We start from the raw sequence: 26,138 nt of genomic DNA on the forward strand, positions 1-26,138 counted from the left end.
AAGAGTACAGCACACACCAAGCTGGGAAATTTTTCCATTCTTGCACTCCGAAACTGACACCCACGCAAAAACACGTGCCGGTTCTTCTCATTCCTTTCATTACCAGAGAACGCAACAAGCATATTTAAGGGTGGACATGGCTCTGCTCTTAAAACAATTTCTTTTAATTTTCAGGTGAACACTGTGAAACTTGTCAGTCTTGCTGCTTTTCCCCGCGCTGATTTCAAATAGGGCATTATTTTTTGAGTTGGCCATTTATTTCCCAAAATAATTACAGATAATTAGTGATTTTTTGAGGAACAATAGACAAAACAGTGCCAGTCATAAAACTGCAATCTTTATATTTTGCAATACTATGAACCCTGGTGAGTGCAATAAGAGAATCGGTTTTTTGATGCACCATCCCGGAACTCATTTTACAGGTCATCAAACTTTGGTGTTTGAAACTGGCATTCAAAATAGTTCCTTGCCACTAGTGCCACCAAAGTTTGATAAGCTGTAAAATTAGTTCCAAGCGGTGCATCAAAAAACCGATTCTCTTATTGCATTCACCAGGATTAATAGTACTGGAAAATATAAAGATTACAGTTTTATGACTAACACTGTTTTGTCTAATGTTGCTCCAAAAATGACTAATCATCTCTAATTATCTTGGGAAGTAATTGACCAGCTGAAAAAATAATACCATATTTGAAATCAGTGGGGAAAAAACCAGCAAGACTGACAAGTTTCACAGCGTTTACTTGAAAATTAAAAGAAGCTGCCTTAAGAGCAGGGTGCCCACTTAAAATCCCATACTGCTTCCCAACAGATATTAAGAGTTCCTGAAGTATGAATGTTCTACAAACCAGAAATTTCCTTGAGGTCGTTTAACTAAACGAAATGACCCAGTCACAGAAACCACATTCCGTGTTTAAATTGGGCGCATGTTCCGAGAAATACAGCAGGTACATTTTCTTCACCGTTACCAACGTGGCAGGGTATATGAGTGATACTACAGTGCAAGCACCTCGAGATGCAACTCACCTACAGGTATTTTCAGTAATTCACTGCCACAAAGGGTTCTCATACAAGTTCACAGAGGTTTTCACACACACACAAAAAAAAAATCTTCCGACACTGCTCAGTGTACAGAAATGCAAGCCATGCACAGGCAAATTCCGCTACAAAGTGAGCAAGCAAGCCAGCCAGTAGCATTGCAGGCATTTCAGGCACTTTAGCCCACTAACCTCTAAGGGGGGCCATGCAGACAAAATTCGGTTCATTCGGAAGATTGCCTCGTTAGAGTAACACCGACACCACTTTTAATGCAAACTTCACTAAAACAAGCTGTATAAAGAGGAAAACAAGAGAATTGGCACATGTGACACCTTATCTACTGCTCTGCATTGAACTCATGACCTGCTTATTATGGGCAGCTCATTGTGATTGACTGAAGCCGGCAAAATCCAACGCAAATTAAAGAGGAATTACTGTAATCTTGCAGAACGAGCTATTTACACTTAAATTTAGTAAATATTCTTCTTATAGCTGTAAGAGTGGTGGCATAAGTAATGAAAGTTACGAACACTTAAACATGGAAGCGCCAGTGCGTACGGCGCACACCATGCCAACCGAAGCTGCGACAGCCGTTGGGCGCGTTGGGCTTGGCCAACTGGCGTAAGCGACATCTCCACTTACGTGACCCTGTTTGTCGATGATACAAAATTTTTTACACGAGTACTATCAACCGTAACAAAATTAAGCCAGGCACAAATCTGGTCAGAAATGGAGGAAGTGTGGACAGCTGTCCTTGAGCGGTACTGTCGCGCCATCTATGAAGGCAGACGGTAAACAAAGCAACAAAAGACGTTTTGCCATTCGCAGCACCCCCGAGTCAACATACTAATGTTCGCTTTAGGCATCTTCCCTAAATATATCATTGCTGACGTTACGAAATGCACCATCTATGAAGGCAGACGGTAAACGAAGCAACAAAAGACGTTTTGCCATTCGCAGCACCCCGAGTCAACATACTAACGTCCGCTTTAGGCATCTTCCCTGAATATATCATTGCTGACGTTACGAAATGCACGATTTAGAGGGAGAATTAAAAATTTTGGCTTAAACTGCTCAATTTCTCTGTGAATAAAGCATCGTTCGCAGCGTGACGAAATTAAAAGTGGTGCCAACAGCAAAGTGTGCAGATAGTACCGTAGTGTATAAACTGTGAACCCCGCTCACGCCATTACAGTCTAGTCCACTTATAACAATATCCAAGTGCCAAGAAAATCCCATCGTTATAACCGATAATTCTGATAAGCCGGTTGGGAAATAAAATGACGAAACACAACTCAAAACCTTTTGTTTGCTTGCAAGCTGGTTCGTACTACTACTTATTTGCAGGAAAGAAGCCATAGTCAGTCAGCTTTGTTTGCTGCTGGCGACACCTTTTTAAAGAGCATCCATAGGTGCTTCACCTAACTGAGCAAAAAGGTCCTTGGTGGAAACGAAGTACCCGAGGGACTCTGTCATGCGTTGGGCCTCCTCCGAAGATGCTACCCGAGTAGGCTGTGCAACCGCGTTGTCCGAGTCTTCGCTGTCACCGCTGTCCACAGCACGTATCCGCGCAACGATTGCCTCTTCAGTAAGGCACTCGGACATTTCCAAAACATCGGCCCTGACATCCCTTCCACGAAATAAAGAGGCAGTTGAAAAGGCAACCAGTCAAATTTAAGCAGCGGGCACTGACACGACAAATGAACGCGTGAGTGAGCGAGTGGGCGCGAGGACGATGCCAAAGTGGCGGCAACAAGAGGGGGTTTGGAATGAAAACTATTCCCCTCCTCCCCTCGCTTCCTCATAAGTAGCGCAGTCGACTCGTTTTCTGAGGGGTGGTAGGGATGCGAGGCACATCGCGATGCGGCAGGCGCGGAGAGCCGGCGGCAGCTCGCATTTTTGGTGCACACTGCAACCGGATTCAATCGTTATATTCGATATCGCGGCACTGGAGCATTGCAGTAAGCGGTTTATTTTACCATAAAAAGCATACAAAAGTGGACCGTGCCATAGCTGTTCATCGTTATATCCGATATATCGTTATAAGCGGTATCGTTATAAGTCGACTTGACTGTAATACAGTAGCCAAACGTTTTTTCAGACTCCAAAAATTCGGACTTGCTGGATATTTCGGACTTTCCCGAGGAACCGCCAGTTTTACCATAGGAGAAATGACTCACGGATTTTTCGGACTCCTCTCTTATTTGGACTATTTTTCGTTCCCCTCCAAGTCCGAAAAATCGGTCGGCTACTGTACATTACACTGAAAGTGCAGTGCACCAAAGCAAACTTTTTCAAAACAGTTACGTGGTGTTAAATGTGGTGTCACACGAAAAGACCACACAAAGGTCGTGTTGTGCTGTGCATTATTCCGCTCACCTCCTCAAAGATTTCGGCCTTCAGATGAGCGTCCGCTTGTTGAAAACATTTCTGCAAGCAAGTTGGCTATTCAGTGCACATGGCCTTACGTACAGCATGAACGATTTTGCCCTCTGATAAGTTGGATCCACAAGCTTTTTTTTAATAATATGTCTCATACAAAAAGCCTTCTTCAAAATGTGCATTCCATTTTGTGCATTTCAACGGAACATTCCTTTACAGTGTATCTATGACAGCAAGTATATGCAACTTTTCTGATGCATACCTGCCAACCTAGCAACATAATAATTTGGGAGACCGCAGCAGGGGGGGTAAGGGGGAGAGAGAAAAAGGGATTTTTTTTTTTTGCAAATTACTGAGACTGCAGATTGACATCAGAAAGGGGTAAGGATGTTTATTTTGAGCAGCTTTGTTCTTTTCGCGAAGCCACGAAGCACGGAAACTCAGCTGTGTATGAGTCCAGAAATACTTGCAAATAGTTCTTATTTGCTTCTGACAGCGCCATCGATCTTACAACTGACCTCGGGAAAACATGCAACCAACGCCTAGGCAGGCGGCGCAGGCCAAGCGTACAAAATGCGCTCGCACTTCCTTTAAACCCGGTCGTGCTCTAAACAACGACTCCTATAGCAAGATGCCTGCCTGCCGCGTTCATGAAAGACCTGTTTTTCAGAGGTGGTAGCTAGCGACCCTTGCGGAGGTCGCTCGCAACAAATTTCCGAACACACGGCCACGGCTGCCTCGATCGGCGCTGCCGCCATGGCGCGCATGCTCCCTTCCACCGGACCAACCGATCTCGGCAGTTGGCGATCCGAAGTGGCCGGCGTTGCTACAAATTTCAAGTTGACAACACGCCGCATTAACGCAGACAATCTCGAAGTACTCGCATCAACGCTTCGTGCCAAAACTATGCGTCGGACGTCAGCTACGACAGACAGATGCGAAAGTTGTGGTACCATTTCCCTCGCCTTCTTTCGGTACGGTGGTGAGCGCGTCTCACGGCGCTTTCGCCCAGATGCGCGGTACTCTATAGCAGTCTAGCGGTACTCTACGGTAAGGTTACAATAAACTAGAAGTATAGTGGTGAGTGCTCTGCCGCAGCACCCCAACTGTCGCAGCAGGAAAGACTGACGTACATGCGTGATTAAAAAAAACGGCTCTACTATGGCGGCCAGGAGATTCGAGATAGCTTTCGTACAATCGGGAGATTAGGTCGAAATTCGGGAGTCTCCCGGACAATTCGGGAGAGTTGGCAGGTATGCTGATGTATGTCAAGGTAAATAAGCTATTCGGCAAAATATTTAACGCTGCTTTAAGAAATTGCACTGACATAGCCCATAAGATAAATTTCCAGAAAAAGTAGGAACTCAATTGATGGCTGGCAAAACTATCCTCATAAATTAAAAAAAAAAATCAATACTTTTGAAAGTTTGTGTTTTTATCCTGAGAATATAGAGAAGCAAAATCAATTATAACGTAAAAGCTCAGTTAATTCGAACTGTAAGAGGACACTCCCTCAGTTTGAAATAATAATTAAAGTTCAAACTAACGAAAGTGAATAACAAAAGCCGTACAATGTGATTGAGGAGCAGTAGAGCATGTCAGCGATTAATTGCCTTAGAAAGTCCGCAACTGAAACCCGCCTTTCACCCCTAAATTGGAAAGCCCGCACTTTTTTCTAGAGAAAGACCTCCTTTTCCCATAAACTCCAAAACGGAAGAAGAGACGAGCAACATTCTATCCGGTCGTCACTTCCAAGCAATGGCCGCATGGGCGCTTCAACGGTCCCCTCCTCGTGTTCTTCGGCAGCGACAGGTTTTACGCGTCTGACCTCAGAAATGATGCACCCTATTAGCACACCCCCCCCACTGAACTCTGTGCCTACATAGACGCGCGGTCCGGAAAGAAACTTCTTCCAAGAAGCTCCGCCATGGTAGTTTTCAATTGCTTTTGCCTTATTTAACTTCTCTCTCCTTTCTTCTCTCTTTTCCGGAAGCGATGCAACCGTGTGTGTAGACAGCGGGTGCGTTTCTAGAAATAGCCGTGGACCAGGCCCCGAGCTGCTCGAGCAACGGTGCATAGTTCGAATTATCCGTGGCGGAACCTACTCGCATTCGAATAAACAGGCTTAATAATACATGGACTTCTAAGGGGGCTCCGACAGACCAAATCGTACAGTTCAAGTGACCCATAATTTTGAATTAGTGATGTTTGAATTAACGAGCTTTCACAGTAGCATGAAACGCGCTATAAACAAAGGGAATTTAGCTTGTGCTGGATTCTGTTGCAATTTAACTGGTTTTAACTTTACAGTAACCACTACACCTGCATTCAAACAGTCTGCCTTCGAAACACCCTCCTCCTCCTCCTCCTCTTTCTCTCTCTCTCTCTCTCTTTCTCTTTCTTAACTGAAAGCTGACACTTGCATTGTCTATTCTTTCTGCTGACTTCTTCCCCATATATTTCGCTGCCCGCTATGAACATATGCAGTCTCAATGCCTTAATGTTATTTATTCTGGTACACGCACAATTTGTATAGACGAATGCTCCTGGCTGGACCCTAATCAATTGGCTGAAGTCTGAAATTCATTCTGTCTTGTGTATTACGCTTTCATAAATTCTTTCATTTTCAAAATCTTTATGAGAGTCTAAGTGCACATTCAGCACCTAATGCATGTTGTGTTTTAAAAACTTTGTTTGTCACATGCGCTTATCGTTGCTGTTACATCATTGTTTGTAGAGTTTCAGTGAGCTGCCTACCACAGGAAACCACTTGGACAACCTCAGATTTTGATTGATTGATTGATTGTGGGGTTTAAATGTGCCAACACTTCACAGGCGATAAGGTGCGCTGTAGTGGAGGGCTCCGGATTAATTTCTCGAGCCCTCCACTACGGCTTTCCTCCACATGGAGGCAAAAAAGGGAAACACCGCGTGTCGAGATTTTGGCGTACGTTAAAGGTGGTTCCACGTCGTCAAAATTAATCCGAACACTCCACTCCCCCGCACCTCACGACCAAGGTGTAGCTTCGACCTTTTAAACCCTCAAAATTTTATGTATAGTTTCCTCCGTCAACTGCACATGCTCTTACTCTACAGATGATATTGAAAGAATTTACACTTTTTAATTAAAAAACTACGGTCGTAGTCTCTCTTTTTTATTTTTTCCAACCTTCCTTACTATGCAAACAGCAATTTTGGTGAGTGAACCCTGTCGCAAGGAAAACGCAGAGGCCCTTTCTCACTTGGTACTAATCAAGAACTGGAATGCACTAGGTTTGAATGCAAAGTCACTTTGGAAGCGTGACAAGTACGACGGATTAAAATTATTTTTGCTGCAGTGAACATTTAATGATGTGTGAATAAATACAAACACACCAGCGAATAGCGTGCAACACGTGTGCCCAAACGAAGCAGCTTGACCATAAAACGACATTTATGGTTAACTTGTAATAACCTTGCAATAACCACTACACCTGCCTTCAAAACATGTGCCGTAACCCCCCCCCCCAACCCCCCAATTCCTAAAAGCGAACACTTGCACTGTCTATTCTTTCTTCCGACTTCTTCATATATTTTGCTGGTTGCTATTACTATATTTGTTGTGTATTATTGCTGCTTGTGATAACTCACTTAGAAGTTAGAAGATTGAATACAATACACATAGGATAGAAGCAATTCGAAGTCAATACGAGGGCCTTAGTCCTTAAAACTCCACCAGACTAAAATGATAACGATGTGACACATCGAATGCGGTGGCTCCAAAAACAATGAAGGCACTCCTTATAATAAACCTACGTATAATAAAAAATGTATTTGTACTTATGGTACTATAATATAACACTATGAGATGATACAATTGTGATATGATACTATGATGATATTTTTTGGCAGGTTGACATCTCATTTCCCACTCAGCTTGAAAACACTACCTTGACCTCAGCAGGTAACCAGGTTTAGCAAATCCCAACACATTGCAGGGTCAATTCGTAGAATCACTCTTATTTTAATTTAACTAAGTTGAACTTAGTGCAATCTTTGCCTGCACTTCAATTTTCCGGCATGCGAAAGCTGCGAACATACTCAATTCACACGAGTAAAAAAAAACTGTCACACCAGATTCGCAAATACTATTTTCATAAGTTATTACACAAAATTGCAAGGCATACCAATTTGCTTTAAATGTTAAAACTGAAACAATAACAGCCTGAGCATAGCAAGACTGAAATTTCGCTTCTTTAATATTCAGTACGGCTTTAAACTCGTTTTGTGCCAAACTTAGCTTTCTTTTCTCTCTAAGTCAGACATTCATTCTCAATAGGCTTCAACTCTATGCATCCCAGCCAATATACAAATGCACGGCAAGCACCCTTCCCAGTCATGCAGCTAACTTCTGCAAAGCCACAGTGGGAAACCCAGCAAGACGCCATGCAAACAAACGCAGGCAACCAGTGCTAGTTAGGTGCAACAGTGCGGCAAGCGGTTCAACGCAAAAGGTTAGTAAATGGCTTACGGTTTTCGAGCTTAGAAAGGAAACTTCCGCCACTTCCAGAGCCTGCGTGACGCGCAGGTTTTTGAGGGGGGGGAGGGGGAGAGAGAGAAGTGGGAGGAAATGAGGAAGAGAGGTAAACAAAATTGTGTTAGTAGCCTTCCCATGTCCAGCCAAAGCAGCAAGGGCAGGATTTCGGGAGTTTCAAAACGTCCATAAACGACAACGCAGCCACTGACACTGACACCAACAATGAAAACGGCCCGAAAAACACCTTTTTGTGACACCGGCTCCAATCTGTCATCAACTCGGTGTAAAGGAAGAAGCAGGGGAGTAAACAATTCAACACATTACACTCAATTAATACGATGCATTTTAGCGGCAAGAAAATGACAAACAGGTCAACACTCCTCAATGGCTACACAGAAATTGTGCTAACATTTGGAACATCAGAGGTTGGGAGCATAGGTAATGTTGTTTTGCAAAACTCAATGCAACACCCTTACGAATCAAGAATAGCAAAAATTTTGAAACGCCTACGACGCATCATGCCACGATGACATCTAGATATGGGGAGCTTTACGATTGGGTTTGGCAGAATGCAACTCGCTGACAACATAGTCACGTTCAAGGCAAGTGGCTAGACTTCAAGCTACTTAAGATCCACAGCTGAGGTAGCAGTCATTAACAATGTACAGTGGAACCCCAATGATACGTCCCTAGGTGACACGACGACTTGCTTCTCCCCATAGCAACTTCCCCATAGAAACAGTGCATTAAAAACCCCAATGGTACAACACTTGGGTGCACGCGGTCAACTTCACACAGCAGACCCTGGCAGGGATAAACCGGCATTTTTCCGGTTTTTTACACCACTTCGCCGCCCCGTCTCGACCCTTCTGTATTCTTAACCCCCGAATGACGCTGCTTGATGTGCAAAGGTCTGCAAGTGAGACAGACCACTCGCTGAACAGACAGAAGAAAGCAAGCAACTACTGGCCGACGGGAGTTAACCTTCAACGGCCCCACGCGGCAGCTGAACGCCAACACGCCAACCACAAAAAGTCAAAGTTTAGGTGGCCGGCGGACCGCAAATTCGAAGCTCCCGCTGAGCCACCGAATGTGAAAACAGATACGACGCAACCCCATGATGGTACCCGCCGCGGTGGCTCAGTGGCTAAGGCATTGTGCTGCTGAGCACGAGGTCGCGGGCTCGATTCCCGGCCGCGGCGGCCGCTTTTCTGATGGAGGCGAAAAGCAAAAACGCCCGTGTGTACGAGATTTCGGCGCACGTTAAAGATCCCCAGGTGGTCAAAATTAATCCGGAGCCCTCCACTACGGCGCGCCTCATCGCCTGCGTTGCGTCGGCGCGTTAAACCCTACAATCAACCCCATGATGGTGACTAAACACCTGCTTTACACGTCTGCTTCATTCAAGTTTTTTTCCTTTCACGATGCTCTCTCTCCCGCTCTCTCTGCTCTCTGCTTATCAGTGTCTTACAAAGCCCCGTTGTCACTCCATGAGGCACATGGCTGGCAGGCTAGCACAGACCCCGTGAAGAGGAGGGGGGCACAGAAAAGGTGTTTCTTTTTTCTTTTTTAGAAACTTAGGAATTCAGCTAAAGGTTCACACATTGCGCGAAAAGGTGCTAAATATAGGTAGTACTTTAAAGGGGACATGCAGACAAAATAAAAGTTTGTTTCATTCGAAAAATTTAGTGTTTTATAGAGCACTCAGCGATTGTCTGGCAGCAAATGATGCTTTATTTACCGAGAAATTAAAATTTCAAGCCAAAATTTGAATTGTCCCACTAATCGCGTGTTTTCGTGACGTCAGCAATGACTCATACAGAGAAGGGACTAAAGATGACCTGCTGACCAGGGCTGCTTCCATCTTACAGACGGCTGTTTGGTTACTTGGTTTATCACCCACTTCCATAGATGGCGCTGCAACCCTTCGATTCTGGCCAAACTTCTATACCTGCTGTATTTTTATTAGGTTCATACTAAAACGTAAGCTATGACTTGACAAACATGGTCATGTAAGTGACCATGTTCCTCAGTTGGTCAGTGTTGTGCCAGACAAGTCCAACCCGTCTGACGGCTGTGCTAGGTAGTGTCAACCGACAAAGTGCCGCACTAACTCCTTTATTTCATTGTTTATGTGTTTGCAACCTTAATTGTTCACCCCACCATTCTTACTGCTATAAAAAGAATGTGCCCTAAACTTAAACGCAAATAGCTCGCTCGGCAAACCTATAAGCCCTGCCTACTTTGCGATCGCTTTTGCCGGCCTCAGCCAATCGCACAGCTGGGCATATGGTATCATAGGTTCTGTTGCGGGAAATGAGCTAGTGAATCGCAAGGCCACTCCCTTTTTTCTGAATTAGATAGCTTATTCGAGTGAAGTTTACGTTAAATGTGGTGTTCGTATGAAAAGAGGCAATTTTTTTAATGAACTAAGCTTGTGTTTTGTCTGCATGGCCCCTTTAACTAAGTTCTTAGACAACCTGTCACGTGAGGGCGTCTGCTAGGCCAACATTTACCCGTACCAAGATCATACGACACTTTTGTTCGGTCCCTTGAAAGCCGTATTATCGGGGTTCCACTGTAATTGTAATTTCCCCTCCAAATTTGTTGTTACTCTTGTAAAACATCATTACAAGAGACGCTCAAGGGACCCGGGAAACATGCCTCTTGTAACTGAGGTCTCTTGTATGCAATTTTGCTAACATGGTGAACGTAGGAAAACCAACCAAACTGCTTTAATTCATATGTCTCTTATAACCAAGTGTCCCTTGTAACAGTGTCTCTTGTAAAGAGGTTTCACTGTGACAGCTGTTAGCAGTGCTTTCTTTTAGCTCCTAAAACAGTGCACTCGACATGTGAGCCCAGTACTGACATTTGAACAATGAATTTCAACGTGGAGCGTCAGGTTTTCATTCGTTTACCAAGATGGGACAATAGCACCTAGGTGTCATTAAACTAATCAATGCACGTCTTTCCGTCCCTATGATGGCAAACAACCAAGTCAACACACACACACACACACACCACAAGGAAATGGCTGTCAGTAGTTAATACATTCTTGCAAGAAGCACTCAAGAATCAACAAGCAGCTTAGCTTTTGGGAATTCAGGAGTTTGGACTTGATAACTCAAATAACACAATTCTACAAAGGCCAAGTCACAGTATCTCCCTAACCATTCGTAGTAGTGACAACCCAAAAAGTCAAGAATTAATCGACACACTAATGTTCCCATTGGAAGCTGCTTCACTTCTATGTATAACCCCTCTGCGGCATGAATTTTGTTAAAAGTTAGAAGGAAAGCTGAACTAAAATGACTAAGAATGCACAAGTTATAACTGAGCTGGTTACAAGTAAGTTCGCAAGCACTGTTAGTTATGACAGAGAAACTGTTTGCCTTCAAATGTAACTACGAGTGTAAAAATGAGCCCAGCCCGATTTGTGTAAGGAAGCTATCGTATTCACAAGTATGTCCTTTCCATGACCACAAATGGTTCAATTAGTTTCCCAAGAGAAAATGGTAGCAGGTCCCAGCTGGGACCAGTTAGGACCAGGTGGCAATTTGACCATAAACTAGCTGCGACCAACTACTATACCTCTTGATTTCTAATAAAATTGGGACCGCCTCCACATCTACACACAACCACTCTGTACACAGAACAAAAATAACCGAAACACACACACAAATGTACACAGAAAAAACAACAAAGAGCGGCACTGTAAAAATCCTGCACACCATAAAGAAACCATGCAAAATGCAGGCATTCAATTATAATTTATTTACAAAAAAAAACAGCGTTTATTGGAAGAAATCACATAAAGAAGCAGAAAGGCTGACAGATAAAAAGGGCTTGAAGTTTATAGCTAACAAAACAAATCCCCTCTTACCAAAGTGACGCACAAACCACGAACGAAAATGAAAAGAATATGAAAAGCTGCAGTGAAGCCTTACCAGCTACCGTATTTATTCGATTATAAGGCACTCACGATTAAGGAGAGGGTGCAGTTGTGAAGTAAAAAAAATCACTATATATACATATATATACATAAACTGAGCTTCGAATATAGGGCGAGGAATGACTTTGAGCCTACGGATTTTGGAAAAAAAAAACCTTGCCTTATATTCGAATAAATACGTTTCTCACTAGCACAAGATACAAACGAAAACAACACTTCGAAACAAACAGAATGCGGCTGCCAGCCCCCCTTGGTGCAGTCAACTTTTGCTAGCTTGAATTACATCCAAAATAGAATAAACTAAGTCAACATGCCTAGATTAGAAGTCCCTGTTGAGACCACGCAGCTTCTTCAAATCAAGCAACAGAACCAAATTTAATCGAGGTCACACTATTGAGAGTCGACCACTCCAACACTTCAAGAGAAGGATAAACGAAACAAAAGGAACCCACTTCAGCAAAAGACACAGTATTATAAGAGAAGCCATGAAGATTGGACTACACGAAAAAAACAGTCAAACCAAGTGTGCACACAACCACACGCACAACAAAAGAAACACAAAACGAAAATCACACTGCTCCAGTGACACACAAGCACAATCAAATATGAACAATTTCGTTTTTTAATCAATTTTTTCCAATGAACACTACGTTTCCCTGAGTCAAACAGTATCTCAGGCCCACCTCCAGTGTTAAAAGATGAGGGTACTAGAAACCTCTTTTAGACAGCTACAACTGTTTGAAAGCGCATGTTGTTGCGAAAAAAAAACAAAAAAAACAACGTTAACTGGGGTTTGTTTTTGGTCAGTAGCTTTGCAGAGTGAAGGGACTGTAAAGGCACCTAGGTACAGCAAGTACCTAGATACAACGACTAGGTACAAAAAGTACCTAGACCAGTTCAGATGCCCAAAACCCGACGTCTTCAGCGAAACGGCGCATTACCAAAGACCAGCAATGGGGAAAGAGCAGGGGCGGTGCAAAGCTCACCTGCGAATAGGTGACCGCAGTACCGCTGGCGGTGCTGTAGTACGCAGCATTGCCAGGGGTGTACATCGCACTGCCGTCCGTGACGCTGTACACAGGATAACCCGTCCTGGCAGGGAGGAGGGAGAAGAAAGAGGCGTCAAACAAGAGGAGGACCGTCAGTAGGAAGGCCAACAAAAAGCGCGAAGTTGAACAAGTTGGTTACTGAATAAGGAATTCATCGTACTAGCGAACATTAAGACAGGGACAAAGCTAAAGAGGAGACGAAACATACACTAGAACTTAGTTTATGCCACATATTTGGAGGGGTTATCATAAAAATGCAGTGAAAACAAACAAAACACCATCGCTCATATCACAGGCCACATTACAGCGCCGGCCAATATCACATGGCAGAAATTACCGTATTTACTCGCATAATCCTCGCACTTTTTTTTCGGAAAAGTCAAGGCGAAGTTAGGGGTGCGAGAATTATGCGGGGAAAAAAAAAATCCGGTGCACAGTGTTGCCAATTTGCCTTCGGCCAATCCCGCTAAATGTAGCGGTCGTTTTTTGTATATGTAAGCTCAGTGTTGCCAACAGCAGCTATTTCTTTTTATTTTATTATTTACAACGTAAACAGTCTCCCGTCAATCAGCGATCATGAAATTGCCGCCTTTGCTTTCTGGCGCGCGCCCTATCTCGTCGTCGTTATGTGTGTGTCGTGTGCCACACTCGCGTCTTTTTTCGTGCACTGAAACTACAAAAGTATTTCTTAAACTGGCTTCGTTCGTTACAATAGACTTCGGTACTCAGAATATCGGGGACGGCGGTAGATTGCGGGTTAAGCCTGTTTTACATACCTTTATTTGCCTTGTTTCGCGACGCTATTTCATTCGCAGTTTTTGCGCTGGAAGTTTGAGAGGATACGAGGGTGGGAGGCCGTGCGCAGTGCGTTCCCGCATATGGATCACGTAGTTGGCCCTAAAAAGGGCCTTTGGAAGAAAAAAAAAATGCAGCCGACTGTCAAACTTTCTTGGACAATGGTCAGAAGATCCGAAGAGTCCTAGTCAGTGCTTGCATCACTGGTCGTGGCCTCGTCGTCACCTCCCGATTCCTCGTCGGCTTCAGACGTCTCGCCTCCGTCCCACAGCAAGTGGTCTTCGCTTGAATCCAAAGCATTAGATATGCCAGTCTTCTTGAAGCTGTTGACGATAATGACTGCTCCAACCATCCTCCACGCTTCCGCAATCCAGTCGCACAGCAGCTCCACTGACGGCCTCCTGATCTTGCCGGAAGGCGTCAAAGCGTGTTGGCCTTGGGCCATCCACTCTGCGTACAGCCTTCGGACGTTATCTTTGAACGGCTTGTTCAAAGACACGTCCAAAGGCTGCAGCACAGACGTTAGGCCACCTGGAATTACAGCCAGTTCTGTGTGCAGCTCCTTCAGCTTTGCTCGAACGGGCTCCACAAGGTGGCCCCGAAAGCTGTCAACAACGAGGAGCGACGGAAAAAGAAGAGCTCCCGGTCGCCGCCCCCACACAGTGTTGATCCAGTCGACCATCAGGTCTGAGCTCATCCAGCCTTTCTCTTGCACGCGCACGTGCACACCGGGGGGAAACTTTCCTTTGGGGAGGGTCTTCCTTTTGAAAATGACGTACGGTGGTAGCTTCCGCCCGTCCGCCGTCACGGCCAGCATCACCGTGCACCGCTGCTTTTCCGCGCCAGTCGTGCGTACGTGCACGGTGCGCGCGCCTTTCTGCTCAACAGTAGTGTTGCTGGGCATGTCGAAATTCAGAGGCGTTTGGTCCGCGTTTCCAATCTGCGACAGCAAAAAGTTGTTTTGATGCCGCATCCTGATCACGAACCGGTGGAAATCCACGATCTTGTCTTCGTAGGCTTCGGGCAGGCGTTGGCAGAGCGTTGTTCGCCTCCTCAAAGAAAGGCCGTTGCGCCGCATGAAGCGCGTGGCCCACCCGTTGCTGGCTCGAAAATCTTTTGCCGGGATGCCTTCCTTCCTGGCAATCAAGCGCGCCTGGTTGCGCAAGATCTCGATGGATACGGCGCACCCATCTCCGCGTAGAGCCTTCAAATAGTCCACGAGCAGCGCCTCAACTTGGGGAAACTTGCCCGTCTTCGGACCACGGAAAGCCCGGCGTGACTTCTTCGTCGCCTTCAGCTCCTCGTGCTGCCGCCTCCAGTAACGCACGTTGAATTCGGTGACGCCGAAGTGCCTGCCTGCGGCGCGGTTGCCGTGTTCGATGGCGAACTCTATCGCTTTCAATTTGAAAGCGGCAGTGTAGCTGGCGTACTTCCCCATGGCGAAGCGGCACCAAGCACAAAACAAAGAGATCAAAAAGTTCTCAAAATGGCAGCGAGCTATCCACCACTGACGCGAGTGACTCACTGACTGCTATGACCACGACGGCGACACGGCGACACGACAGTGGGCGGCGCGAACGCCGTCTAGTGGCGCGCACGCGAAACCGGCTCAAGGACGGCTCAAGGACGGAGGGCGCCTGTTAGGGAGTAGCCATGCAGGTTGTTAGGGCGCGTGGATGGAGAGGCGGCGGGGGAGGGCGCGCGTTGGAGAGCGCGTGCACCATGCGGGTTTCGCGAGCAGGCAACTTTCGCCGCTGCAGAGTTGGGGGTGCGAGGATTATGCGAGGAACCAAAAAATCCATGTTTTGGTGGCTCACATTAGGGGTGCGAGGATTACGCGAGTGCGAGGATTACGCGAGTAAATACGGTAAACCCACACGTGCGAACAGCCTTCATCCATCGACCATGCGCAACTACCTTCCCCTCTCCAAAAGTTTGAATTCCTTTGTGGACAGCGCCAAGAACGGTGCACTGACCCCCCCTTCTCTGCTTATCAAGAAAGCTTCAACCATTTCTCGGTCGGTTTGGGAGGACGACCTGTACACGATGCGTGTCTGGCAGAAATCTGGAGTGCAACCCATGCACCTACAGCAATGATCAGCCAGGTGGCCAGCCCCCATCTGCACATCCACAGCCGCATGGTGCTCTCTGAACCTCACATTAAGGCACCTGCCTGCTTGACCAATGTAGCACTTTTGCACGACAGGGGGGTCCTGTGCACTACTTTCGTAGCACAATTCACAAACCTACTTGTGTGCTTTACGGCACGCTGGGCCTGGTGCAGGGGTTATTCACCCTACAACCATCATTGACAGCCTCTCAGGCACTGAAAACACCACCTGTTGAAGGCTGTTCGCACGTGTGGGTTCAATTTCCGCCATGTGATATGGGCCAGCGCTGTAATGTGGCCTGTGATATGAGCGATAGTGTTTTGTTTGTTTTCCCTGCGTTTTTATGATAACCCCTTCAAATATCATGTGCACCTTGGTGTTTTCCTGTTTCTGTGGCATAAACTGAGAGGAAGTTCTAGCGTGTTTCGTCTCCTCTTTAGCTTTGTCCCTGTCTTAATGTTCGCTAGTACGACGAATTCCTTAGTCAGTAGGAAGACACAGAAAGGATCGCACAAAAACAAGGTTTTAACTTTTGGTTTTGGTTTTTCAAAAGCGAGCAAGGTGCGTTGCCTCCTATCATTACCGTGGCATGTTGTAGGTACAAACTGGGTACACAATAGACTTCAACCAACAGTGGTTGGCAAAGAAACGAGATAAGCAACTGCTGCCACGTCGAGTGTGGCCAGTGATGGACATAGCCACTTGAAACAATACCAAAGAGATCTGCAGCAAACCCCGGCTAATCGCATTATCAGGTTACTTGCTTGAAATTTACAGTGCACCTTTGTCAGTACACAGACTCGGAGTTCAGACTAAGGCACACATTTGTATTGTAAACATCTCACTGCAGTTGTTGCAGCTCCTGCTGTTTTGAGTGTTGATTCACGCGAGATTCTCATGCAGTCATCAGGCTTAGGAGCAACACATGATGCGGAATTGGCAACCTTGAAGCGCCTTCACGCCTCGAGGGGCAATTTATTCAAGCTGCACGCAATGAAATGCGAAAACCTTCAAACGAAACATACGGAGTATCGAGCACTGAAACAGAAACAAAACCAAATCAACTGATGCAAACAAAAAGCTCAAGTCTACCACTGGAAAAAAAACTTAGGGCTACAATGCCTCAGCTGTCTTGAATCATCTCTCAATGCAATGTCATCTCAGAGGAGTCTTTACACTTTGGCAAACACTGTTGCCAACACCAATTCCAAACGCTTTGGCTAGGTAGGCAAAGAGGCAGTACGTACATCTGTCCGTTAGTGGCGGTGTAAAGACTCGGATCGCCCGTGCTGTCGACGTACTGGACGTACGTCGGATGCACGGCGGACGTCGGCTGGAGGGTCACAGTGCTGGGCGTCTGTCCATCAGCCTCAGCCACTACCGAAAAAGAAGTCGGCAATCGATCAATCAATCAACACGTGACAATCAATCAAAACATGGCCCGCTGACGCAAAAGAAGAGATGCAAAACAAAGGAAGAAAGTAATGGCACAATAACCGGCTTGTGCTTTGAAAAGTAGCCTGACTCAGCTAGTAGCAGACAGCTGACCAATGCCCAACTAGAGTTGGGGTTTCATTCGTGAGTTACTCATGCTGGCCCATCGTGTCTTATGAAACCCTGCCTTCTGTCTTATGAAACCCTGCCTTCTGTGTCATTTTATTCGAGTGTATTATTGAGTGGCACTGCCTCTGGTGGTAAATTTTGTACACTGCAATAAATGCTTCAGAGTGAAGAACAGGTGGTGTGGGGGACTCTCACTGCTTGGGCTTAGTTGAAAGTCACTCATTTCTAGTGCCGTGCCCCACATTGCAAGCACTTTAGTACTCCCTTCAAAATTTGATTCCGGATTCAGACCAAGCTGAAGTATTCCGTTAATGCTAACATTTAAGTGTGTCTAAAGACCGCAAATATTACATACCTTTACTCACAAAAAAAAAAGGAAAAGAATTAGCAAATAAACTATCGTATCTACATAAAAGGGGGTGTGATACCTGCGCACATAATTTTTACTTGTGCACATGATTGTATACTTGTGCACATAATCGTTTTTAAACCATGCGTCAAAATGTAAGCAACGAAGGTAGCAATATTTATGCCTCACATCAATTGCAATAATGTAGTAATTACATTTACGCACAAGCATTTGCAGCTGAGAACCCTCCCTTGAATGGGGCGGGGCGCACTGTGTTCACTTGAAACTACTAATGAAGTTAGCAGCAACACATCATTGTTTAGACAACTTCCTAAACACGTAACTCACAGTACTCATTTTCCATTCCGCTCCGTTGGTGAGTTCAAGTTTCACTCGGAGTGCTCCGCAAATACATCGCACTCCGTTCTGAGTGCGATGTATTTACGGAGGACTCCGTTAATACACGCTCTCGAATGCAATGCTCTAAAATAATGCTCTCAAATAATCTCAAATATTGCCCTCAAACAACCTCAAATTCTCTCAAAATAATCACCCCCTTGCGCACAACTTTACCGTTGAAAGTCACTATGACTGTGCGGTGGTAATTTCCAGCTTAACCATAAACCGCGTGCCCAATTTTATGCGCCACTTCCCTAAATCCAACGCCTTCACTGGTTTTGAAACACGTGTAATGATGACTACGAATGAGAGAAGACCGTCTCCAAGTGACTTCCACTCACCCGCGACGGCAATGAAGTGGGGGGTGCCATTGGTGGTGGCGACCTGGACGACGGTCGTTTGTGGAGGACTTGTCTGCGACGACGGCGACGTAGAGGGAACCACGTGCTGTGCGGCCGCCGTGGCAACCACCTGGGAGTACCGAAAAAAGGTAGCGGCACCACCTCATCGCCCATTTCTTGAGCTTCAGGATGTTAGACGTCATAAGTGCCGAAGTCCATGGCTCTCAAAAGTTGTTCTTAAGATTGGGCCGAGCTCTTGCACTTGCAAGTGGGCAACTTTGCAAGAGGTGTCCTCGTGTCTCCATGTCTCACACATCCCTTGCTGATGCATTACTAGTGTCTTTTGGGGCTACTTTGAGGCTACTTCGAGGCCCCGAAAGCAACTCGTGTGCATTCTATCTGCATTTAAATTTCCCAGTGAAGATGATGTAAATGGGCAGTGTGTGTTGCGTGGGGAAGCAGCGAAAACAAAAAAAGATGCCTGCCTCGTGGATGAGTGAATCTTGTCCGCAGCTACCGATTACGTGGAGAAATGACGGAAAAACAACTCCACCCACATTCAGCCATCAACTATTGTCTCTGACTATTTCACGATTCTTTTGCGTATAAAGATATATAAAGGCAGGCAGAAGGAATAATTGCCCAAAATCGTTCATTTGTCTACACAGCGAATGAAACACGGAAGACGAAAAAAAAAAAAAAAAAAAGGCCCCGAAATGTTCACAAAGTTATAACTGTGATTAGGCAGGTACACAGTCCACTTATTTCCTGACCACAGTGCAAAAACTGAAAATCAGCGTAACAGATAGACTGCTCAACAGTGCCAAGTCACTGGGTCTTCCTGAACCTCACACATCAGGCACTTTCGCTGCATTAAGCTTTTCAAATTTTGAACAGAGTTTCCGTCCGCAGTATCAAAGAACAACTAGTTTCGTTTCTATTGGTCATATCAACATCATATTTAAGAAATGTTCTTGTAACTACCCTGCAGCATTTTACGTCCCAACCAACACGTCTGCTCAAATTACTAACATAGCACCAATATTTTTTCTTTACCTTGTTTCGCCAGAAATAGGCAACTAAAAAAAAGCCCTACATTTTCACCTTTTTTCCTCAACTTGAGACTGTGTCCCAAAGAAAGACAAAACAAAAAACTTCCCATTGAATTCAATACCTACAGTAGTTTCTGCGACAAGTTATGAGTGACCGAAAGATTAGAACACCATGGTTAGCTTTACTTACAAAGCAACCAATAGCCTTGCAAAATAAATAAAGACAATCCCCCAGTTACATTGATATAAACCCTTTATAAAGGCAGCATCAATTCAAGATGCTAGCTAGCGATTTAAATTCAATTACATCATCAATTTCAGGTCAATGGCACTCAGCAGCCATAACAACACTAACAACAAAACAACCAAAGGCATCAGTGTGCAATATCAGGGTCAAATCACCAGTAGCTTTACCGCCATTCTGTTTACCAACACCACTTGCAGGCTCCCATGGCAATTTTAAAAGGGCCACGCAGACAAAATACAAGTTTGTTTTATTCGAAAGGTTTTGTGTTTTATAGCGCTTGCCTGGCAGCAAATGATGCCACCGTATTCACTGAGAAATGAATCAATTTAGGTTAGAATTTTGATTCTCCCGCCAAATCCTGTGTTATCGTGACGTCTCTAATGAAGTCATAACGGCGCGCATTCAAATGAACTTCCACTACGTCGTTCAGCCTTCGGCCTTGCTTGCCGTCAAGACCTCCCAGATGGCGCTACGATACTCAGCCACGAACCATTGTCCGCAGCTGCTTTGTTTTCGACCGTATGTACACCTGGCTTGTTTATGTTTTGGTAGAAAGTAATCACTTTGTGAAACATACGGTATGCTCGACGAACAGTCACTAACAGGGTGTGCTCGACAAACACTGGCAATCAGCCAGTGTCGTATAAGGCAACTCCAAAGCGGAGGAGTGCTGTGCAGCTAAAACAAGCATAGTGCACCCAATACCAACAGCAGTGTGCATTGGTACCTCTATGTTTACGTGTATTTTCGTAACTTCCACTGTTTACCCTACCATTCTTACTGCTGTAAAATGGATATGCATTACATTTAGGCACAAATAACTCATTCGGCAAGCTTATAAGCCCCGCCTTATTTGTGTTTGCTTTCGCCGGCCTCAGCCAATTGCAGAGCTGGCGCTTATGACATCATAGGTTCTGTTGCGGGAAATCAGCTAGCGGGTCACATGGCCATTCCCGTTTCTTTTAATTATATAGCTTATTTGACCGAAGTTTGACCTTATTTGACCGAAGTGTGCGTTAAAAGTGGTGTCAGTGTGATTCTAACTAGGCAACCTTTCGAATGAACCAAACTTGTGCTTTGTCTGCATTGCCCCTTTAAGGGGAGGAAAGCATACATAACTACTAACAAGCTAACTCGCACTCCCAATACTAGTTAAGGCAGGTGAAACAAAGCAATACTTACCAAATGCAGTTTCCCCATCTCTAAAAACTTGACGGAGGAAAGAAAAAGTACAGAAAATAACAGAAATAACTAGCTAAAACCATTAAAAACAATGGCACTAAACAACTGATTATGACAAAAAAGAAAAGTGAGAGAAATCATACCAACGTAAGAAGCAAAGTAAAAATAAGGAACCCACTTTCTCCACACACACACACGCAAAGAAATTTTGTGTGTTTCAGTTTTCATCTATTCCAGGAACACCGCCGGAGTGGGAAGTGTACCTATGACACGCATGTCAGAAATAGTTGTACCCTAGAACCCTAGATCGGGTTGGCTGAGCATTCATGAAATGTCAAAAAATCCAAAGCTTCCAAAGCTTTTAAGAAAAAGCCATAAGCCCTTCCTTTCTGTGAAGAAGGACGTGCAGCGAAGCTCGAGCGACAGTAGCGTATTTATTGAAATATAAAGAGATACTTTTTTTTTCCAAAATCCGTAGTCTTAAAGTCATACGATGCCTTATATTCGAAGCTCAGTATATATATAAGATGATTTTTTTTACTCTCCAAACTGCACTTTCACCTTTATAATTGTGACCGCCTTATAATCTAATAAATACGGTATGTATCACGAAACTTGCGCTAAATGGACATACAGACAGACGAAGGAAGACGGACGATGCGCATTCTGTCTGTATGTCCATTTAGCGCAAGTTTCGTGATACATAATGCACCAACTAGCCCAACAGCACATTATACTGAAATACGGTATGCATTGACCACTTGCAGTCCAACGAGTGTGCAAAACAAAACATGTTTGTTGGTAATTTGCAAGTGAGTATATCGTATTTATTCAGTTATAAGGCGGTCACGATTATAAGCCGAGGGTGCAGTTTGGAAAGTAAAAAAAATCGCCACACACACACACACACACACATATACATACGTACATATACATACATACACACACACATACATACGTACATACATACACTGAGCTTCGAAGATAAGGCGGTTTGAGACTACGGTTTTTAGAGAAAAAAAAAATCCTCGACTGATATTCAATAAATACGGTACTTCCCAGTTTATTAGCTGAATGAAAGTTGGGAGGACTAGAGTTTTAGTCTGGCGGACAAATGTGGGGCTGCATGTTCCCCTTGCGCAGAATTCCACGCATTGACAGCACATGAGAATTCTACAAAATTTACGACTTCACTGCGAACCAACTAATTACGAGAAGTAGATAAAACTTGGCGCACTGTTAGAGTCATCATAGCGGCCAAATGGCATATCATTTATTTAGGGGTAGTTTCGACAAAAAAAAAGGGGGTCGCAGGTCCTTTCTGTAAACACACTACAGCCATAGACGGCTGTGCGTCGACAGCAGCCAGGAATTCTGTAACCTCCACAACCTCACCGTGAACAAAATCCCAGGGCATCTCCACTCAGGTGAAACCAGAGGAGGGGCAAAGCATGCAGTGTATAAGTGTATTCTTGACACTGACATTTTTGACAACGGAGATGAAACTGTTGGGCGGTAAGGGTGGGTATACAGTTTTGCTGTAAAAGTCTCGTCTTTGAGGCACGAAGCTCTCTAGCGTGAACGAGTATCCCGGTGTTTTTTTAGTACGCGTTTCGTTCTAGCGCGAGGCGTAAATGAGTTTCCCGTTGTTTTAGTACCGTGACTACGTGAGGCGGCGCTTTTGACAACGGCATGAGACGCCAACAGCCGCAGCGCCTAAGAAATTTCATCCCTACTATTTATTACAATAAAACTTGGTGTACCGATAGGATCAGCCTAGCGGCCAATTTCAGTGTGAATTTTTACAGTATATTGATAGTCACAGAGCAATCGCGAGACACTAAAGATGAAAACTTTTTGTGTCGACGCAACACGTAGATGAATGGGCTTCAACCATTGCCGAAGCGTAGCTCTATTCGGCTTTGCTGTAAAAAGCTAGGAAGGGTAATAGTCCACTAAAGTGAAAAGCGAAGTCAGGCGGATGGGGGTGGTTACTCACCACCTGTGCCTGTGCCACCTGGGGTGCCTGTGCCTGGGAGGCCGCTGCCGGGGTGGCCACCTGCATGGTGGCCGTGCTGGTCGGCTGGGAGGAGACCACCACAGCCTGTGGCTGCTGCTGCTGCTGGGCAGAGGGAGGGGGAGGAGGCGACGAGTTCTGCCCGGCATGGCCCGAGCTCAACGGCTGCATCTCCGCTATGAAGCCCTGCGCCGCTTCCATCGAGCCCGGTAGCACTCGCCCTCACGCCTGCCTGCCAGTAAGGTGGAGGAGGAGGAGGAGAGAAAACGGCATGGCCAGGGTTAGAACACCAGCCAAGCCAAGCCAAGCCAAGCCAGAGAACGTGCATCGATTCGTATCTCACCGTGGTTTGTCGATCAAGCAGCAAGCTCAGGACGTATACCACTCCGTGCTAACTCTTTATCGTTTAATGGCTTATTTTGCCAGCTATATCACACAGATGTTTGAGAAGCAAATTTTACAGCGAAGCTGTTTCTGGCAAGGGTTTTGTCCATGTGGAAAAACTCAGGCCCCCAATTTGGTGTGAAATTGTTTGATTCTATGCAAAACTTTACATGCCTCGTCACTTGGACATGCATTGTGCGTAGATTTATTTCCAACAGGCATCTTTTTTCAAGATCAATAGACACTTGATTTGTCAAGATTGGTGTCAAACACGTCTACGTTTACACGGCCCTCCCTCCATCAGTGTTTCAAGCCCTTGCATGTCTCGTCTCCTTCGGCTCCACGGGGTGGCAGTACAGTCTAAACTCCGGCTTTTCCAGTCATCCATCTTCACAAAATAGAATGGCTCATAAATTTTATTTACTCCCAAGCTCAAATGTATGGGAACCAAAGTGTACCAGACGTTTCAAAAATGTTTGCAAGACAGCAAGCACATGAAACAAATAACGTTGTCCCGCCAACCTTCTAAACCCCACTTCCCTTCCTGTCTTGTTGCATCGACGTTCCTGATATCTCATTATCTGCTTTTTCTATAATCTATTTTTATATAATATATTCTTTCTCAATAATCTGTAAAAACTGCGTAAACTACATATTAATATGCCAGCACATGTATGAGTTGTAAAGGGCAGCTGCTGACAGTGAAGATAACAGAGCTTTCGTGCCTGTCGTACGTCGACATGCCCCTTGTGAAATGGATGAAATATGAAATGGATAACTTTGGCAAAAGTGGTACCCGGAGGCAACAATCAAAGTCTGCAGTACAGGCAAGATTTCCCACATCAAGCCGTTTTGTACACCCAAATTGAAATACCTAGTTCTAAAGTATGTGCAAATTTTTATTTTTCTTTAATAAATTTCGAAAGAAGAAGAGAGCAAACCAATATATCATTTCAAACGCTTCAATGTTCTTTTTAAAATTTTTCATGGCATTTGCTTCTTGTGAAACGAAAGCGACTTGCAAAACAGGTGAAAACAATGTACAGGCCAAGAACACAAGGGCAGGAAATGACCAGAGGTTTATTATGTGCTTTTTTCCGCACCTGGCAAGCATCTGGGTTCAATCTCGAAATTTTAGTTGTTGCAGAGCTAAATCTAGGCGGAGCACTGGGATGACATTTTTCAGCACCGGAAGTGCAGCACTGTCATTAAATGGTACTTTCCTAGCTTCAGTTCAATGAGACTACTGCAAGAATTAAGGCAGCAAAAATGACTACGAAATGTGGAGCACATAGAGTTTAATGTACCAAGTTTTTTTCTGCACACCACGACGATAAAATGGCTTTCCATAGTTTTCAAAGTGGCTTTCAATAGTTCTCAAGTCACCAGTGAATACAAATTTTCAATAGCCTGCAGCTAAAAAGCAGTGGTCATTTCAGTCTTATAAGTGTTCTATGCACAACACAATAAGAGTATCACAAAGGCTGAAATTGTAATGTTGCAACTGCTCTCTCTCTCTTTTGCTTTATTTGACAGACAACCATGCAGCACATCACACTCCACACCATGCCATAGTTGTCATGGTAGGGCATTGCTTGCAAGTAATTTTATTTCCAAAAGCGGTCTATGCCCGACTGACAGCGCCCCAAACAGGCCCATAGCACCTTCATTCTGTGCTGCTCACAATCCAGATTTGTCAGAGTAGCAAAGCTTCACGCATCAACTCCACTGCCATAGTATTAGTCTTCATAGAGTGAAACACAAATGCACAAAACGATGTAGTTCCGAATTATCCCCTTTGAAGGATTCAAAATGGGAAGCAGCCTGCACACGCTGTTTCCTTCAACTTCACACGGAGGTCCATTTTCCCTTTCAATAAAATAGAATACACCAGAAAGACAAGCCCTCACATTCGAAAACTGGTTGCGGTTACACAAATGCCACCTCACCAACTGGAGCAACCTTTAATACGACAGCGAGCAAAATTCCAGCTTCTTGGCAAACCTGTTGAACCGACACAGAATCATCGAAGATGGTATTCAGAGCAGCTGAGTGAACTAGGAGTGAAATGCCTTGTGAGCTGCTGGAAAACTTAGCACAGGATAAGACAGCACTCGGCACTTGGGTTCACTGGCTGAAGGCTGCTCGCATATCCCTACAAGAAGCCCCTGCCCTAGCCTTGAGTTACCATTATCTTCTTTTTTTCGTTTGTTTAAAATGTTTTACCCACAGCGGCTACACCTGCGCTATGAGGTTCGCCGAAGTGGGACATTCCAGATTAATGTTAAGCAACTGGAGATCCTTAACATGCACCAAAATCTTGACACAGCGCTGTTTTTGCTTTTCGCTTCCACCTGAAAAGGGGACGCCGCGTCCGGGAATGAAACCTGCGTCCTTGTGGGCCACTGAGCCACCGCAGCGGGTCCTCTCTGCCTTCCGCACCCACACTTGCATGGTGGTGAAGGCATGGGATAACGAAACGGCAGCTGTCTTTTCTCGGTCTGTTATCATTGACAGCTGCACTTGGATCTGACACCTCTCCCTCCCTCTCATCACCTACCCTTAACCCTTTCACGGCCACTCCCGAGATAACTCAGGCAGCCACGCAGGCGCACCATCTGCTACTCCCAAGTATACTCGCGTTGCCGTTGTTTAACTCGCTCCCTACCACTACCGCAACAACTCAGGCAAAAAAAAAAAATGATGATGATGCTTAGCGGCTTCCCCTTTGTAACGGAGGGGCGTTGCACAGCAACCT

At 45.1% G+C, this 26,138-nt stretch overlaps 1 protein-coding gene across 5 annotated transcripts in view; it reads right to left on the reverse strand.

Annotated features, from left to right (window-relative positions):
• The window catches only part of LOC144162707 (DNA-binding protein RFX2-like), a 73,826-nt gene that overhangs the window by 39,880 nt on the left and 7,808 nt on the right, over positions 1-26,138 (reverse strand). For 2 of the 5 annotated variants that reach the window (XM_077693352.1, XM_077693351.1), the window contains exons 2-6: positions 22,979-23,228; positions 20,980-21,006; positions 18,499-18,628; positions 17,094-17,223; positions 12,878-12,983 (exon numbers count right to left, since the gene is read on the reverse strand). In XM_077693352.1, the coding sequence (XP_077549478.1) occupies positions 12,878-12,983; positions 17,094-17,223; positions 18,499-18,628; positions 20,980-21,006; positions 22,979-23,197 (612 nt within the window). In that variant the 5' untranslated portion in view covers positions 23,198-23,228. Of the gene's footprint in view, positions 1-3,417; positions 3,469-7,930; positions 7,973-12,877; positions 12,984-17,093; positions 17,224-18,498; positions 18,629-20,979; positions 21,007-22,978; positions 23,229-26,138 lie in introns of all 5 variants that reach the window. The other 3 variants (XM_077693348.1, XM_077693349.1, XM_077693350.1) reach the window with 3 other exon arrangements.

Source organism: Haemaphysalis longicornis, unplaced genomic scaffold (assembly GCF_048455015.1).
Source record: "Haemaphysalis longicornis isolate Haplotype H1 unplaced genomic scaffold, Haemaphysalis longicornis Haplotype H1 scaffold_12, whole genome shotgun sequence".
Lineage (NCBI taxonomy): Eukaryota > Metazoa > Arthropoda > Arachnida > Ixodida > Ixodidae > Haemaphysalis > Haemaphysalis longicornis.